Genomic DNA, 19056 nt, shown 5'->3' with positions numbered 1-19056 from the left:
CCAAATCAGGAATGAACTTCCATTCACAATTGCTTCAAAGAGAATAAAATACCTAGGAATCCAACTTACAAGGGTTGTAAAGGACCTCTTCAAGGAGAACTACAAACCACTGCTCAGTGAAATCAAAGAGGACACAAACAAATGGAAGAACATACCATGCTCATGGATAGGAAGAATCAATATCGTGAAAATGGCCATACTGCCCAAGGTTATTTATAGATTCAATGCCATCCCCATCAAGCTACCAATGAGTTTCTTCACAAAATTGGAAAAAACTGCTTTAAAGTTCATATGGAACCAAAAAAGAGCCTGCATTGCCAAGACAATCCTAAGTCAAAAGGACAAAGCCGGAGGCGTCATGCTACCTGACTTCAAACTATACTACAAGGCTACAGTAACCAAAACAGCATGGTACTGGTACCAAAACAGAGATATAGACCAATGGAACAGAACGGAGTCCTCAGAAATAATGCCACACATCTACAACCATCTGATCTTTGACAAACCTGAGAGGAACAAGAAATGGGGAAAGGATTCCCTATTTAATAAATGGTGCTGGGAAAATTGGCTAGCCATAAGTAGAAAGCTGAAACTGGATCCTTTCCTTACTCCTTATACGAAGATTAATTCAAGATGGATTAGAGACTTAAATGTTAGACCTAATACCATAAAAACCCTAGAAGAAAATCTAGGTAGTACCATTCAGGACATAGGCATGGGCAAGGACTTCATGTCTAAAACACCAAAAGCAACGGCAGCAAAAGCCAAAATTGACAAATGGGATCTAATTAAACTAAAGAGCTTCTGCACAGCAAAAGAAACTACCATCAGAGTGAACAGGCAACCTATAGAATGGGAGAAAATGTTTGCAATCTACTCATCTGACAAAGGGCTAATTTCCAGAATCTACAAAGAACTCAAACAAATATACAAGAAAAAAACAAACAACCCCATCAAAAAGTGGGCAAAGGATATGAACAGACATTTCTCAAAAGAAGACATTCATACAGCCAACAGACACATGAAAAAATGCTCATCATCACTGGCCATCAGAGAAATGCAAATCAAAACCACAATGAGATACCATCTCACACCAGTTAGAATGGCAATCATTAAAAAATCAGGAAACAACAGGTGTTGGAGAGGATGTGGAGAAATAGGAACACTTTTACACTGTTGGTGGGATTGTAAACTAGTTCAACCATTATGGAAAACAGTATGGCAATTCCTCAAAGATCTAGAACTAGATGTACCATATGACCCAGCCATCCCACTACTGGGTATATACCCAAAGGATTATAAATTATTCTACTACAAAGACACATGCACACGTATGTTTATTGCGGCACTATTCACAATAGCAAAGACTTGGAATCAACCCAAATGTCCATCAGTGACAGACTGGATTAAGAAAATGTGGCACATATACACCATGGAATACTATGCAGCCATAAAAAAGGAGAGTTTGCGTCCTTTGTAGGGACATGGATGCAGCTGGAAACCATCATTCTTAGCAAACTATCACAAGAAGAGAAAACCAAACACCGCATGTTCTCACTCATAGGTGGGAACTGAACAATGAGCTCACTTGGACTCAGGAAGGGGAACATCACACAATGGGGCCTATCATGGGGAGGGGGGAGTGGGGAGGGATTGCATTGGGGAGTTATACCTGATATAAATGAATTGATGGGTGCTGATGAGTTGATGGGTGCAGCACACCAACATGGCACATATATACATATGTAACAAACCTGCACGTCATGCACATGTACCCTAGAACTTAAAGTATAATAAAAAAAAAAAAAAAAAAAAAACACTGTAGGAATATAAGTTAGTATAGCCACTATGGAAAACAGTATGCAGATTTCTCAAAACCTCAAAAAAGAACTACCATATGATCTAGCAATCTCACTACTGGGCATTTATCAAAAGGAAAAGAAATTAGTATATTAAAAAGATAATTGTACCTCCATATTTATTGCAGCAGTCTTCACAATAGCAAAGGTATGGAATCAACCTAAGTGTCTATCAGCTGATGAATGGATAAAGAAAATGTGGTATACATACACAATGGAACAATATTCAGACATAAAAAGAATAAAATCATGTCATTTACAGCATCATTAATGGAACTGGAGATCATTATGTTAAATGAAATAAACCTAGAAAAGAAAGACAAATATCGCATGTTCTCACTCTTATGTGGAAGCTAGAAAAGTTGATCTCATGGAAGTGAGAGTAGAATGACAGACACCAGAGGCTGAGAAGGGTATATGGTTGGGGGTTAGGAGGAATGAAGAGATACTGATTAATTAGTACAGACATACTAGTTAGAATAAACAAGTTCTTATCTTTGATAGCAGAGTAAAGTGACGACTGTTAACAATAATGTATTGCATACTTCCAAACAGTGGGAAGACGGGACTTCCCAACACATAGAAATGATAAATATGGTTGGGCGCAGTGGCTTCTGGCTCATGCCTGTAATCCCAGCACTTTGGGAGTCCGGGGCGGGTGGATCACCTGAGGTCAGGAGTTCAAGACCCGCCTGACCAACACGGAGAAACTCCATTTCTACTAAAAATACAAAAATTGGCTAGGCATGGTGGCATATGCCTGTCCTAGTTACTTGGGGGGCTGAGGCAGGAGAATCACTTCAATCCAGGAGGCGGAGCATGCGGTGAGCCGAGAATGTGCCACTGCACTCCAGCCTGGGCAACAGAGTGAGGGATACTCTAAATATCCTGATTTAATCATTACACATTCGATGTATGTGACAAAATATCACATGTGCCTCACATAAATATGTACAAATATGTATTGATTAAAAATACAAAAAGTTGCTTATAAGACAGGGAAATGCAAATGAAAACTGCCTACTTAGAATAGCTAAAATGAAAATGACTCTAAAACATCAAGTGTAGACAAGGAATTTAACAATTAGAAATAATATATTGCTTATAGGAAGATACATTTTCACATCTACTTTGGAAAATTATTCAGTTCTGTCTATTAATCTGAATAAATGAGTACCCTACTTAAAAAATAGAAACTCAAATCTTATTCTCATATATTCCAAACAGTTTCTCTTCTAGACTACATAAGGTCTTTGAGGGAGCCTTGGACACACCTGTACAGATCTTACACATCAGCAAATATGCATTTAAAAAAGAAATACATTTTCTTTGACCAAATGATTCAGAGTTTTCAACATGGAAATATTAACAATAATTTTCACAGGATTATATCTTTTGACTGAGGAAAAATAATAAACTCAATTTAAACAGAAAAATATATAAGATATTTTAAAGAAGACTATTTAATGTCAGCATTCACTATTTAGGCTTCTAATTCCTTATTTATTTATGAATCACCTGGTATGGACCAAATATTGTCCTCAGTTCTAGTGACCCTCTGACAGACAAGATGAATATGATGCTTGCCAGCAGCAGGCTTTTACTCTCAAGGAAAGATAGTGAACAAGCAGGTACAATTATACTGAGTCTTACGGAGTCTATGAAAGTCAGCAGAAAGGGAGGGAAATGGCTCAGTTGGTACAATATTGTATGAAGGTGGTGGCTGGATTAGGACAGGGGTAATGAACATGAAGAAAAGTCAATAAATATGAGATATATTTGTATGGTAGAATCAACAGGACTTGGCAACTGATTAGAGGTAGGCAATTAAGAGGGAGGAATCAGAGACAACCCTGTTTTCTGACCTGAGCAGTTGAGCACGTTGGTAAGATGCACTGAGAAAGGGAAGGTTGAATGAGGAGTAGATTTGAGGGTGTATTAGTCCATTTCACACTGCTGATAAAGACATACCTGAGACTGGGTAATTTTTAAAGAAAAAAAGAGGTTTAATGGACTAAGAGTTCCACATGGCTGGGGAGGTCTCACAAACATGGCAGAAGGCAAAAGGCATGTCTTACATGACATCAGGCAAAAAGAGAATGAGAGAGCCAAGCAAAAGAGGAAACCTCTAATAAAATCATCAGATCCATGACTTATTCACTACCAGGAGAACAATATGGGGGAAACTGCCCTCATGATTCAAGTGTCTCCCACTGGGTCCTTTCCACAACACATGAGAGTTATTGGAGCTACAATTCAAAATTAGATTTGGGTGAGGACACAGCCAAACCATATCAGAAGAAAATGAATAGAGGTATTCTGAATATGAGGTGTCTGGAAGACCTCTAAGTAGAGAGGTAAAGTAGGCAGCTGATAGACAGCTTAGAAGAGAGGTCTATTCTCTTCCAAGAAACCAGAATATCGTGTAACTCTCAGTATCGTCATCTAAGTGACAATTTTAGACTTGAGCCAAGAGTACAGAAGTTCACCTAAGATCCTCCCATTAGACTGAACTTCCCTGGTGTATTAGTCCATTCTCATGCTGCTATAAAAAACTGCCCAAGACTGGGTAATTTATAAAGGAAAGAGGTTTAATTGACTCACAGTTCCACAGGGCTGGAGAGGCCTGAGGAAACTTACAATCATGGTGGAAGGGGAAGCAAACATGTCCTTATTCACATGGTGGCAGGAAGAGAGAAGTGCCAAGCGAAGGGGGAAAAGCACCTTTTAACCTTTAGATCTCATAAGAACTCATTATCACAAGAACAGCATGACAATAACCACCCCCATGATTCAGTTATCTCCCATTGGATCCCTCCCACAACATATGGGGATTATGGAAACTACAATTCAAGATGAGATTTGGGTGACGACATAGCCAAATCATATTATTCTGCCCCTTACCCCTCCCAAAACTAATATCCTCACATTTTAAAACACAAGCTTGCCTTTCCAAAAGTCCCCCAAAGTCTTAACCCAAAGTCCAAGTCCAAGGTCTCATCTGAGACAAGGCCAGTCATTTCCGCCTATAAACCTCCAAAATCAAAAGCAAATTAGTTACTTCCCAGATACAATGGTGGTAAAGGCATTGGGTAAATACAGTAATTACAAATGGGAGAAATCTGCCAAAACAAAGGGGCTAAAGACCCCGTGTAAGTCTAAAATTCAATAGGGCAGTCATTATACCTTAAAGTTCAAAAATGATCTATTTTGACTCCATGTCTCACATCCAGGCCAAACTGATGCAAGAGGTGCACTCCCACAGCCTTGGGCAGCTTTGCCCCTGTGGCTTTGCAGGGTACAGTACCTCCCCTCCAGCTGCTTTCACAGGCTGGCATTGACGACCTGTGGCTTTTCCAGGTGCACAGTGCAAGCTGTTGGTGGATCTACCATTCTGGGATCTGGAGGACAATGGCTCTCTTCTTACAGCTCCACTGGGCAGTGCACCAGTGGGAACTATGTGTGGTGGCTCCAACCCCACATTTCCCTTCCATACTGCCCTAGCAGAGGTTGTCCATGAGGGCTCTGCCCCTGTAGCAAACTTCTGCTGGAACATCCAGGCATTTCCATACATCCTCTGTAATCTAAGTGGAGGTTCCTAGACCTCAATGCCTGTCTTTTGAACACCACAGACCTAACATGATGTGGAAATTGCCATTGCTTGGGGATTGCACCCTCTGAAGCCATGAACTGAGTTGTACATTGGTCCCTTTCTGCCACAGCTGAAGTAGCTGGGACTCATGGCACCAAGTCCCTGGGCTGCACACAGCAGAGGGTCTGGGACCTGGCCTGTGAAGTCATTTTTTCCTCCTAGGCCTCTGGGTCTATGATAGGAGGGGCTGCTGCTAAGGTCTCTGACATGCCCTGGAGACATTTTCTCCATTGTCTTGGAGATGAACATTTTGCTCCTTGTTACTTATGCAAATTTTCTACAGCCGAGTTGAGTTTCTCCTAAAAAAGGGTTTTTCTTTCCTATCACATCCTCAGGCTACAAATTTTCTGAATTTTTATGCTCAGCTTCCCTCTTAAACCTAAGTTCCAATTCCAAACCATGTCTTTCTGAATACATAAAACTGAATGCTTTTAATAGCAACAAAGTCACCTCTTGAGTGCTTTGCTGCTTAGAGATGTCTTTGGCCAGATACCCTAAATCATCTCTCTCAAGTTCAAAGTTTCACAGATCTCTAGGGCTGGGGCAAAATGCCACCAGTCTCTTTGCTAAAACAAAGGGACTACAGGCCCCATGCAAGTCTAAAATTCAATAGGGCAGTCATTATACCTTAAAGTTCAAAACTGATCTCCTTTGACTCCATGAATCATAGTCAGGTCAAAATGATGCAAGAGGTGTGCTCCCACAGCCTTGGGCAGCTTTGTCCCTGTGGCTTTGCAGGGTAAGCAAAGCAGGAGTGACTTTTACTCCAGTTCTCAACAAGTTCCTCATCTTCATCTGAGACCACCTCAGCCTGGACTTTATTGTCCATATCACTATCAGCATTTTGGACAGTGCCGTTCAATAAGTCTCTAGAAGTTCCAAACTTTCCCACATCTTCCTGTCTTCTGAGTCCTCTGTATTAGTCCATTTTCACGCTGCTGATAAAGACATACCCAAGATTGGGCAATTTACAAAAGAAATAATTTTACTGGACTTACAGTTTCACATGGCTGGAGAGACCTGACAATCATGGTGGAAGGCAAGGAGGAGCATCCTATAGTCTTGGGCAGCTCTGCCCCTGTGACTTTACAGGGTACAGCCTCCCTCCTGGCTGCTTTCATGGACTGGCATTGAGTGTCTGTGGCTTTTTCAGGCACACGGTGCAAGCTGTTGGTGGATTTACCATTCTGGGGTCTGGAGGATAGTGGCTGTCTTCTCACAGTTCCACTAGGCATTGCCCCATTAGTAACTCTGTGTGGTAGCTCTGACCCTATACTTCCCTTCTGCACTGCCCTAGCAGAGGTTCTCCATGAGAGCCCCACCCCTGCAGCAAACTTCTCCCTGAACATCCAAGAGTTTCCATACATCCTCTGAAATCTAGGTGGAGGTTCCCAAACCTCAATTCTTGACTTCTGTGTACTCACAGGCTCAACACCATGTGGAAGGTGCCAAGGCTTGAGGCTTCCATCCTCTCAAGAAACATCCCAAGTTGTACCTTGGCCTCTTTCAGTGACAACTGGAACAGCTGGGATGCAGGGAACCAAGTCCCTAGGCTGCACACTGCTCGGGGACCCTGAACCCAGCCTATGAAATCACTTTTTCCTGCTAGGCCCCCAGGCCTGTGATAGGAGGGGCTGCCATGAAGACCTCTGACATATACTGGAGACATTTTCCCTATTGTCTCGGGATTAACATTTGGCTCCTCATTACTTATGTAAATTTCTGCAGCTGGCTTGCATTTATCCTCAGAAAATAGGATTTTCTTTTCTATTGCATTGCCAGATGGTAAATTTTCTAAATTTTTATGTTCTGCTTCCCTTATAAAATGGAATGCCTTTAAGAGAAGCACCCAAGTCGCCTTTGAATGTTTTGCTGCTTAGAAATTTCTTTCACCAGATACCCTAACTCATTTCTCTCAAGTTCAAAGTTCTACCAATCTCTAGAGCAGGGGGATAATGCTGCCAGTCTCTTTGCTAAAATAGAACAAGTGTCACATTTGCTCCAGTTCTCAACAAATTCCTCATCTCCATCTGAGACCACCTCAGCCTGGACTTTATTGTTCATATCACTATCAGCATTTTTTGTCAAAGCCATTCAACAAGTCTCTAGAAAATTCCAAACTTTCCCACATTTTCTGGTTTTCTTCTGAGCCCTCCAAACTGTTACAACCTCTTCCTGTTACCCAGTTCCAAAGTCGTTTCCACATTTGTGATTATCTTTTCAGCAGCATCCCACTCTACCAGTACCAATTTACTGTATTCGTCCATTTTCACGCATCTGACAAAGACATATCTGAGACTGGGCAATTTACAAAGGAAAGAGATTTAATGGAGAACTCACAGTTCCATGTTGCTGGGGAAGCCTCACAATCAAGAGGAAAGGAAAGGAGAAGCAAGTCGTATCTTACATGAATGGCAACATCCAAAAAGAACTTGTGCAAGGGAACTCCTCTTTTTAAAACCATTAGATCTTGTGAGACTTATTCACTATTACAAGAACAGCACAGAAAAGACTTGCCACCATGTTTCAATTACCTCCCACCAGGTCCCTTCACAACACATGGGAATTCAAGATTAGATTTAGGTGGAGACACAGCCAAACCATATTACCCTCCAATCTCTAGGAAGTTCCAAACTTTCCTTCATTTTTCTGTCTTCTTCTGAGCCCTCCAAACTGTTCCAACCTCTGCCTGTCACTCTGTTCCAAAGTTGCTTCCACATTTTTGGATATCTTTATAGCAGCACCCCACTTCTGGTACCAACTTACTGTATTAGTCCATTTCACACTGCTATAAAGAACGCCCGAGACTGGGTAATTCAGAAATAAAAGAGATTTAATTGACTCAGGGCTATGGAGGCCTCAGGAAATTATAATCATGGTGGAAGGGGAAGTAAGCATCCTTCTTCACTTGGTGGCACAGAGAAGTGCCAAGGAAAGGGGGAAAAGCCCCTTATAAAACCAGCAGATCTTGTGAGAACTCACTCACTGTCATGAGAACAGTAGCATGGGGTAACTGCCCCTATGGTTCAATTACTTCCCACCACGTCCCTCCCATGACACATGGGGATTATGGGAACTACAATTCAAGATGAGAGTTGGGTGGGGACACAGCCAAACCATATCATCTGGTATATAGGCTTTTCTCTTTTCTTTTGTGTATACATAATATCTGTGGAGACCTAGACTTTAGTAAAGCATTTGGTAAAAGTTTACTAAATGAGTAATTTTCTCTCTAGTTTTTGCTTCACAATTCCAGGTAAATGATGAAGTATTGATAAGTAGTAAAATAAAACCAGTATGAAAAAGTGGTCTACAGGGAATCCTGATCTAATTGAGACTGCATTAAAGAGTTAATAGTTCAAGCTGGCTATGGTGGATCATGCTGCCTGTAATCTTAGCTACTTGGGAGGCTGAAGCAGGAAGATCACTTGAGGTCAGGGGTTCAAAACCAGCCTGGGAAACATAGTGAGGTCCTGTCTCTACAGAAATAAATGAAGTGAGACTGCTGTCTCTACAAAAGTAAATAAACAATTTTTAAAAAAGTACAAGTTAGCAGGAAGATCAAAAGGGATATTTGGGTCTACTTAATGAGGTAGATATGACTTACTCTGGGAGCAAGAAAAAAAAGAAGAAAAAAAGTATTAATAGCACAATAATGAAACAAACAAACAAAAAAAGCCAATTTCTAAAGGTGACAAAGACACTTGGAGGTTATCTACCAACATTTTTGTGGAAGTGCTAGTCATTCTTTTAACGGTTTTATTACAATGCACTGCAGACATTTCTTGTACTCTACAGAACAAGAAAATTAATTTTTAAAACACAGTGGAGAAAAAGGACATTAAATTATCTTGAATTAGTTTTGAACCATACAGACACAGAATGACAATTATTAAATTGAATGAGTACTGAGGGAAATGAACACAGGCAGAGTCAAAAGGAAAAAAATATATGTATGATATTCATCATTTCTGCATGAGATAGACTCAAACTAACTGGCAAATACTTTCCAGGACACTTTGGAAGGAAAGATCAATTAAGCTCAGAGCTTGCCTTAAAGGAGCTTATACTCCCTGTAAGAGAGCACGCCAAGAAGACAAAAACTGAAATACAAGTGCTATGTTTTATGACAGATATATTCTTGTGACCAAGATGGGCTTGCCATTTCTCTCAGTTTGACTCAATGTTAGACTTCTAGACTATAGGACCCTGACCTCCCTCTTGTCAGAGCATTTACTTTAGAAAACCTGAAACAGCAAATTATTTCTCTGTCCCTCTGGAATATAGGTAAATCTTCTCCCAGCCTGTAACTAGCTTTACAATCTTACAAAATAAAATTTAAATTTTAAAATTTAAAAAAGATTTAAATGAAGGAAGGAAGGATGGAAGGAAAGAAGAAAGGTAGGCGAGCAGGCAGGCCTATCTCCTAGTTTCTGTGGGGAAGGAGGAGCCTAACTTTTAGTAAGTACCAATTAACAGGTGACTTAATCATACTAGCCAATGCTCTCATAATGTCCTCCAGCACTTTTTCACTAGCTTACAGCAGCATTTAACAATTCTCCTGCCTTTTGCTTCAACAGAGTTCAATCTGTCTCCCCTATTACAATAGTCTTGAATAAAGCTTTCGTTGCCATTTTTAACAAATGTCTGGTGCAATTTATCTTTGATACATCAAACCATGGTAACACAAAAGACTCAAACTGTGGAAAATTAGTTATAATTTTTTTTAAAGGACCTGGTACCTGGGCTGGATGTAAGTAATGAGAATTAAATACACTGGATGAAAAGGGGCTAGCAGTATTCCAAGCAAAGTTTGAAGAACTGGGACACAGGCAAAAGTGTATGGGCCACAGGCTATGACCCCTTATATCAATTCTTCCATTTGAAAGCTTCCTAACAAGGGCAGTAGATATAATTGCAATTTAAATAAATTTGAATTCTTTCTATGAAAGTCAATAAAATACATTAATACATCAGATTTTTTTAAAGCAAATTAAAAATTACTCTTCTACCTCTACTTGTCTATTTCTACTTTGTTTTTGTTATAAATCAAATTCTGTTGAGAAATTTTTAAATGTTAATATACTTTTTAACCTAATCGTTTGAATCAAGAGAGTTGCAGAGGACCCCTGTGTGATGGACAGCTTTGAATCATGGTTGCAGCAAACACTCTTCAGTTCAAGGTGATTATTTCATCTTAAAGTTATACACATTGATGGAAGTGCATTCATAGTGAAGAAGCTAACAAAAGCTCAATTTTCCTCTTTTTCCCTTCCAGGGCAGTCCCCCTGAGAGCAGCCGTCCTCTTATTAATACTGTTAAATGTTAGCAATAAACGTCTCTGGAATTATACTGAATAAGAAGGTGACGTAGAAGAAAGTTTGTACCAAATAAATTTGCGTAGATTAGAGTCCACAGGTGGTCTAAAACATGCCTGTATTGGGAGCCAAATTGTTCAGTACTGGAACCTTTTGAAAGGAGAACAAAGAGCCTTTCATTGCTCAAATTCTAAATGCAGCTTAGTACTTCATTAGAAACCTCTTAGTTTGCTGTAGGAATCTTTCAGATTTAATTATAAGGTGGGATAAAAACCTTCTTTTCCTAAGATAGCATATTGAATCATTTTATTCTGTTTTCCTGGGACATCTCCAAGTTTTACAAGCTACAGAACTTATCTGTGCATATTTATTTTTTTCTGAAACCTAAGTATTAGGCAAAGTCAAGGTAACCACTTTAGCCAATATGAATTCTGAAATTAAAATTACTAAGAGCCAAAAGCATTGAAGTTAAAAATTAAGAAACCTAGGTTCCCTTTCTGGTTCTACAACCTTGCGATGTTATTTAAATTTCTGAGCCTTAGTTTAATCTTTTGTAAAGTGAGGCAGCTAAACTGATAAGCATCGATTCCCCCTTCGTTTCTAAAGTTCCGTTACTCTATGTGGCCAATATTTAGTAAATACTAACATTGCTCCATATTTACCATTTTCTTGGTTGTAAAGAAATGCTTTAAAGATATTATTTCCAAAGCTACATATCAAATCATTGTGGGTGGGATATTTTTAAATTGTAATATAATGTGGTCAGTTAACTTTTGGAAGGCATGAGCAAACAGAACCCCAAAACCTCTCATTCCTGCTTTAGTGAACTTGATAAAAATGGGAAGGTATGACAACCCAACCCTTCAGAACAGAAAGAAATGCAATATGTGGTTGTAGCATTTGCTGCTAAAGGCTAGGTTGACAAGTTGAGCCTGTTAAATCTTCTGGCCTGGGTCCTTCAATTCCCAATGCCTGGATCTATGTGTCCGTATTTTCCATGTGCTTGAGTTCAAATAGCAGTAAGTCAGGGCCCCTGGGAACAAAGCTTTTCCAGAGGCTAAGCCGACAATACCTTCATTCAGTGAAAAAACTGTCTTATTCTTAGTAAGACAGCAAACTACCTGGCTCTTTGAAATGAAAACAAATAAAAAGAGAAAACTAATACATGTTTATTGAGTGAAAAAAATGAATGAATAAACCATGAAATCCAAGTGTTGGTTTCTAGCTCTGAATCCCAAGATCAGTACAAACTTTCTAATGGAAGTCTTTTTATTTGCATCAGATAAATAAAATATAATTACTCTGACAGTAGCATATTGAAGAAAAATAACTTTTATTTTCCCCCATTCCACAAAAAATAATTAACAGGCCAGATCTGACCTAAAGCTCAATTTGCAAAATTCTACCTCATAAGTTCATAATTGATAATGACATCTTTATGTTTGCTTATGTGTGCCTACAACAAGGTGCTTATATGAGAGTAAAATGGATCAGTATAAGTTTAATCTGCTTACAAGATGGTTGGAATGAACCAAGTTGTGCATTATCCTGACTGTGATAAAAATAGGCACAAAATGATCAGAATGTCTTTCATTGGTTGTATTTTTGGTAAGAACTTTAAGAATAGTAAGATGGTACTTTATCTGTAAAGGTAAACAGAAATCACATACTATGTTCTTACAAACACAGGAACAGTATTTATGTAATGTCATTGTAAGGGTCATGGATTTTTACTAATTATGCTATTAGTCACTGTTTGTTTCATGACAGGATAAATAGGAGAGTAGCTTTAGAGGCATAAATAAAAATGATTTTATCATCGATTAAGCTAAATAGGTTAGACTGGCCACATGATGCACTCTAGCCAATTACCAGATGTGATAAGTTGTCACTGTCACTGTTGCTACTGCCCTGGTCCAAAGTCACAGTCATCTCTCACTTGGATAATTTCAACGTTCTCCTAACTGATCCCCCTATGTCTATCCTTGCTCCCTTCCCAAGCCCAAGCATATTCTAAATAGAGCAGCTGAAGCAGTCCAGTTAAAATGTAAGTTGAGTCTACTAACGCTTCTGTTCAAAACCACTGACGATTTCCCATCTTACTCAAGAGTAAACACCACAACTCTTACAGTGACCTATAGAGTCCTATCTTCCAAGCTCGTCCAGGCTGACTTATTTGTTGTGGTTGTTGTTCTGTGTTGTTTTGTTTTAGGCTTTCAGCACCTGAAACCATGGTTTTTAGTTTCTGTCTCTAGTGATAAGCAGAACAGAGGGATGAGGAAGGAGCTTTACTGGCCCAACCAGAAACAGAAACTAAGAATCCATGACTGTATTCTCTCCCTTGGACAGCTTGGTTCCCGACTGCCTCTGTCCTGCTGCTCCGGCTATCCTGGTTCTCCTGCTGTTCCCTGAATACCCCACCCAATGTACACCTCCGGACGTTTGCACAGGTTGCTTTCTCCTCTCTTTGGAATCCTCTTTCCACATACAGCCCCAGGGAGCACTCCCATACTTCCTGCAGGTCTTTTTTTTTTTATTTTTACAATCTTTCCCTTGTTTACATCTTTCCTATCACTGGTTATCTTACCTAAAATTTTAACCTATCTCTATAATATTTTATATCTCCCTCCTTTCATTTTTACTCTCATATTTCTCAGTATCTATCACTACAGTAAATAATACTGTATCTAACACACTATAGATATACTCACTTGTTTTGCTTATTGTCTACCGATCCCACTAGAATGTATTTCTATGAGGGCAAGGAATTTTTTTTTTTTTGTCTTTTTTCCCCACAGCTCTCTCTCTAGTACCTAGAAGGATGCCGGATACACAGCAGGTGCTCAATAAATGTCTGTTGAATGAACAAATGAATACTACCACCTATCTCTTCACATGGAGTTCCTCTAACCAAGCCAATAAAAACCTATGATTGGTCTTCACGGTAACTGAAACTCTTTCACTTTTAAATCACTAAGATAACCTGAAGCAGCCGGGCATGGAGGCTCGCGCTTGTAATCCCAGTACTTTGGGAGGTCAAGGCTGGTGGATCACAAGGTCAGGAGATCGAGACCATTGGGCTAACATGGTGAAACCTCGTCTCTACTAAGAATACAAAAAAAAAAAAAAATAGCTGAGTGTAGTGTCGGGCACCTGTAGTCGCAGCTACTTGGGAGGCTGAGGCAGGAGAATGGCATGAACACGGGAGGTGGAGCTTGCAGTGAGCCGAGATGGCGCCACTGCACTCCAGCCTGGGCGACAGAGCCAAAACCACATCTCAAAAAAAAAAAAAAAAAAAAAAAAACTGGAAAAAAATCCCAAAAAGCAGATACCCTGAAGAATAGGCTTCAAATCCTTTTTTTTTTTTTTTTTTTTTTTTAACTTCATGATGGAGAAGATATCTTTGTATCATCTTTGTATCATATGTGTTATTATTATAGATTCCGTAGTCTGGAATTTCTATTATGATATTGGGGAAGGGAGCTACCCGTAATCAAACTTGGCAAATGATGTGTAGACCTGGAGTATTGTATTTCATGAGAAGCATAACATTCATCTAAAGTAAGAAAGCAATCCCAAGGAAAACACATTAGAACTAGGTTTTAGAACTTACTTGGAGATTCATTATTTTCACAGGTTTCCTCTTCATTTGGTGCTGCTGCTTCTTCCTCCTCTTCTTCTGGGTCATCAGTATCTCCTGACTCATCGCTGTCTTCCACCCATTTTCCTGGCATTAGTCCGGCTGAATCATAGGAGTTGCACAGAGGCCCCACAATGTGAGAGATGAAGGATTCCTGAAGGTTGGCCAGCTGAGGAGCAGAACGATCCATGAAGGGGCTTATGGGTAACCCAAGGCTGGCCTCTTCATCACCCTGGAAATAAAATACAAGCGAAGTCAACATTCACCTGGTGTCTGAAATTTGTAAATATGCAAAACCCCAGACATTAATGCACAAATTTCTTTACTTGACTGCTAAAGGATCCTACCTCAATTGCTAAGATTCCTATAGAAACACTGTTGCTAATTAGTACTTTTGTGATCTTGAGGTTTTTGATTTTTATCAAGGAGAAATACAGAAAGTCTAAATTCTAATGTATAAGTAGATGATATTTTTATCACACAAGTCAGTGTTTCATATAATGCATTTATATGAAATGCAATGGTGAGGTTGGGCGCAGTGGCTCATGCCTGTAATCCCAGCACTTTGGGATTACACAAGGTCAGGAGTTCGAGACCAGCCTGGACAACATGGTGAAATCCCACCTCTATTAAAAATACAAAAAAGTAGCGGGGCATAGTGGCAGGCACCTGTAATCCCAGCTACTCGGGCGGGTGAGGCAGGAGAATCACCTGAACCCAGGAGGTGGAGGTTGCAGTGAGCTGAGATCGTGCCATTGCACTCCAGAGTGACAGAGTGAGACTCTGTCTCAAAAAAAAAAAAAAAAAAAAAAAAAAAAAAAATGCAATAGTGAGAACAATTCTTTAAAAAATATATAAATGTAGACGATTTTCCTCTTTTGCTCTGACTTCCAGAAAGCAATAAATTCTTCAATTCAAGGGGTTACCTTATCCCAGATTTTGTTTGAATTTTTAATGTACCTCCTGTGATTGTGTGGTTTCTGATATTCTTATTTATCTATATGTTTAATAATATTACTGTACAAATGTTTTATTTTGAAGTGCTTCAAATGTTTCTGAGGAAAACAGGGAGATTTTTAGCCAGCAGTTATCTAGCAATATTAAAAATATCTCAAAATATCAGCAACAATTACACCTAAGAAGTGGTATTACTATACATGAATTTTCCCTTTAATTTACATTTTTCTGCATTTCCATATTTCAGGAATGATTATTAATCCCATTCTTAGGAAGGGCAATATATTATTTTTAAAAAACACAAACCTTTCATTCTATATATGAATCCTACCTATAGTAACCATAAAATTTCATTCTAATCTCTGTTTAAATATGTCCAATGACAGTCAATTTATTACCATTAATAAGGTGTCTCAGCCTATTTTTGGACAGCTTTAGCAATATAAATTTCTTTCTGACATTGACCTGAACTCTACCTCCCAATAACTTCTATAGACTGGTACATTCATACCTTTTTTAGGGCAGTAGAGAGGGATCTAACTTTTTTTATGAATCAGATCCTGTGCTAAGTATGTTACATAATTTATCTTCTTTAATCTCCACAGCAATGTTATGATTAACCTATTTCTAAATTAGCATGTCACTCCTTTAAATATCTGAAGACAGTTATATTTCCCCAAGAGTAAATATCTTCATTTTTTTCACGTGCTTTTCTGTCACTTATTCCTGTCCTTTATGCATGCTCCTTCACCTCCACATTATTTTTAAGAGTGGTTCACAGTACCAAATAGGAAGGTTCAAGTGCATTCTGATTGGTGTAGGCTAATGTCAGAAGGATCAATCCCGGCTTATGTAATTGTGGTAGCTTTTTGAGTAGTCTGTTAACTCTCACATTATCATGTCAAATGAAATGCCTATTTCTTTTTAGCTTTTCCATATAATGCTGTTAATAATTTTTTTACAAAAGTGAAGTGAATCTAATATGCAGATACATTTGAACTACCATATACATATACATATAAACTATTCCATATATGTTTAAACTACCTTCTATGATAATAAATAATTTTCTAGGAAAGTAAGTGAAATTAATGTGATATGCATGTACATTTAAACTATCATATACATATAAGCTACTCCATATACATTTAAACTACCTTCTATGATAATAAATACATCTATAAAAGAGCAGTATTTCAAGGATCTTCTTAACGTCTCACTTCCACTATCTCAGTATCTTCTTCCCCCCAAAATGCTTGCAAATAACTTTATCATAGAGTTCTACAATTATATTTTAGTCCAATTTTTACACATGTCACTTTTTATCTCCTGATCAAAATTGACCAGTGCATTTTCTGATAAAAATATGAATATAAAATATAGTGATCATACTTTCATAGCCATTAGAAGCTTTCAGCAATTCATGAGCAACCTGTAAGTATAGATTAAGCTATATTAAACAGTTGTCAGTTACCTGTTCGTAAAATTCATTGACAATACCATCTGTCCACTGAAGATGGAGTTCTTTACATTTAGCTGGACCATTGATATCAGCCAACTTTATACACATTTGACAAACCAGTAGACGATCATTTTCATTGGTCCAATCTATTCCAACATCATCATTTACCTATTTGAGAGACAGTTAAAATATGTTTTGCTTTGATAAAAACAAAAGCTGAACAGAAAACAATAGAACATTTATTGTCTTCATATTATACAGGGATCATAATACCAAATAATTGGGAACCTCTAGCTACTTAAAAATGTTATTGGCCTGTGTAAATTAATGGTAAAAAAAAGTTCATGAAAAAGTAACATAATGAATTATGGATAAAATAATAATAATGGGCGACAGGGTGAGTGTAGTCAAAAATAATTTAATTATACATTTTAAAATAACTAAAAGAGTATAACTGGACTGTTTGTAACACAATGGATAAATATTTGAGGTGATAGATGCCCCATTTACTCTGTTGTGATTATTATACATTATATGAATTTATTAATGTAACCCATAAATATATACACCTACTATGTACCTACAAAAATGAAAATTTAAAAAATCGTTCATTATTGAATTAGCAACAAATGCTTTTTAAAACTGGCATATATAATCAAAAAAAATTTCTTTTTTTGAGACAGAGTCTTGCTCTGTCTCTTAGGCTGGAGTGTCGTGGTGCAGTCTTGGCTCACTGCAACCTCCGCCTCCCAGGTTCAAGCAATCTTCCTGCCTCAGCCCCCCAAGTAGGTAGGACTACAGGTGTGCGTCACCACCCCTGGCCAATTTTTGTACTTTCAGTAGGGATGGTGTTTCACCATATTAGCCAGACTGGTCTCGAACTCCTGGCCTCAAGTGATCCACCCACCTTGGCCTCCCAAAGTGTTGAGATGACAGGCGTGAGCCATTGCGCTTGGCCTTATTATCAATGACTATTAAAATAATATAGTTACAGTTCATAAAAAATTGTCATAACTTAATATTTGGGCATTTACTTTTGAGGTATAAAATTGTGCTTCAAGATTTTGATCTGTACTGTTGCCAGATAATTTATATAAATATACCACAGAGATGAGAACAAATTAAATCAATCAAAAACCACAACGACAGAATGTGTTATTTCTCTATGGTACAAAGCATAATCCATAGAGACAGCATCTCAGCTTCTTGGGCATCTAGATTCAGATCAACACCTATATGTCTGCTTCTGGTTAAACATTTTATTGTATTCCATTTTCACATTTGACATATGAGAGTTGATAGTAACATGTTTTGTTCAACAGTTTACTTCCACGATATCTTTCAATGTGTCTATAAAATGAAGACTGGTGTGGCCAGGCATGGTGCCTCACGCCTGTAATCCCAGCACTTTGGGAGGCCAAGGCAGGCAGATCATGAGGTCAGGAGTTTGAGACCAGCCTGGCCAACATGGTGGAACTCCATCTCCACTGAAAAAAAAAAAAAATACAAAAATTAGCCAGGTGTGGTGGCATGAGCCTGTAATCCCAGCTACTTGGCAGGCTGAGGCAGGAGAATCGCTTGAACCCAGGAGGCGGAGGTTGTAGCGAGCCAAGTTTGTGCCACTGCACTCCAGCCCGGGCAACAGAGCAAGACTCTGTCTCAAAAAAAAAAAAAAAAAAAAAAAAGAAGAAGACTGGTACAGCTCTATTTACCTTGCCATTAAATTTGGCTACGAAGTCAAAGTGTTTCTTCAGGTCAGTGGCCAAAATTGCTTCAATGACAAGGAAACGGAAATGCTTAAATTCCACATGGTCAAGGTTAACTAAGAAGTTATACTCTGGCCGGGACATGAAAAGATTCCATGCAGCAGCTGCGTGATGATTCTCCAAAACTGAACGATCGTTATATAGCACCGCCTAGGAAAATAAGAGAGTTAAGAATTTAACTTTTTAAGAAAAAAAATCACAAAAATCATGAGAATATGCAATGCTTTTGAAATTGCTTTTTATTCATACAACAAAGAAATGTAATCACGTGACTCCTGCTTATTAAGAATCACTTATTACTGTACAATGACTCTATTATTTTTCTTGATTAAATTTACCTTTTTAGTAAGATAAATTCCTTTCCTTGAAAACTTAGTCCAACCTCTTGTGAGGGGGCACTAG

The 19056-nt window shown here is 38.5% G+C and overlaps 1 protein-coding gene across 1 annotated transcript in view; it reads right to left on the bottom strand.

The window, feature by feature from the left end:
* PDE3A (phosphodiesterase 3A) overlaps nucleotides 1-19056 on the bottom strand; it is a 319028-nt gene that overhangs the window by 14579 nt on the left and 285393 nt on the right. Inside the window, exons 13-15 of the mRNA XM_023226157.1 lie at nucleotides 18601-18804; nucleotides 16901-17056; nucleotides 14443-14701 (exon numbers count right to left, since the gene is read on the bottom strand). Of these exons, the coding sequence (XP_023081925.1) occupies nucleotides 14443-14701; nucleotides 16901-17056; nucleotides 18601-18804 (619 nt within the window). The remainder of the gene's footprint in view (nucleotides 1-14442; nucleotides 14702-16900; nucleotides 17057-18600; nucleotides 18805-19056) is intronic.

This window comes from Piliocolobus tephrosceles, chromosome 10, assembly GCF_002776525.5.
Source record: "Piliocolobus tephrosceles isolate RC106 chromosome 10, ASM277652v3, whole genome shotgun sequence".
In the NCBI taxonomy this organism is placed as follows: Eukaryota; Metazoa; Chordata; class Mammalia; order Primates; family Cercopithecidae; genus Piliocolobus; species Piliocolobus tephrosceles.
Note: the sequence above shows the minus strand (reverse complement) of the source record. Positions and strands in the feature narration are given on the sequence as shown.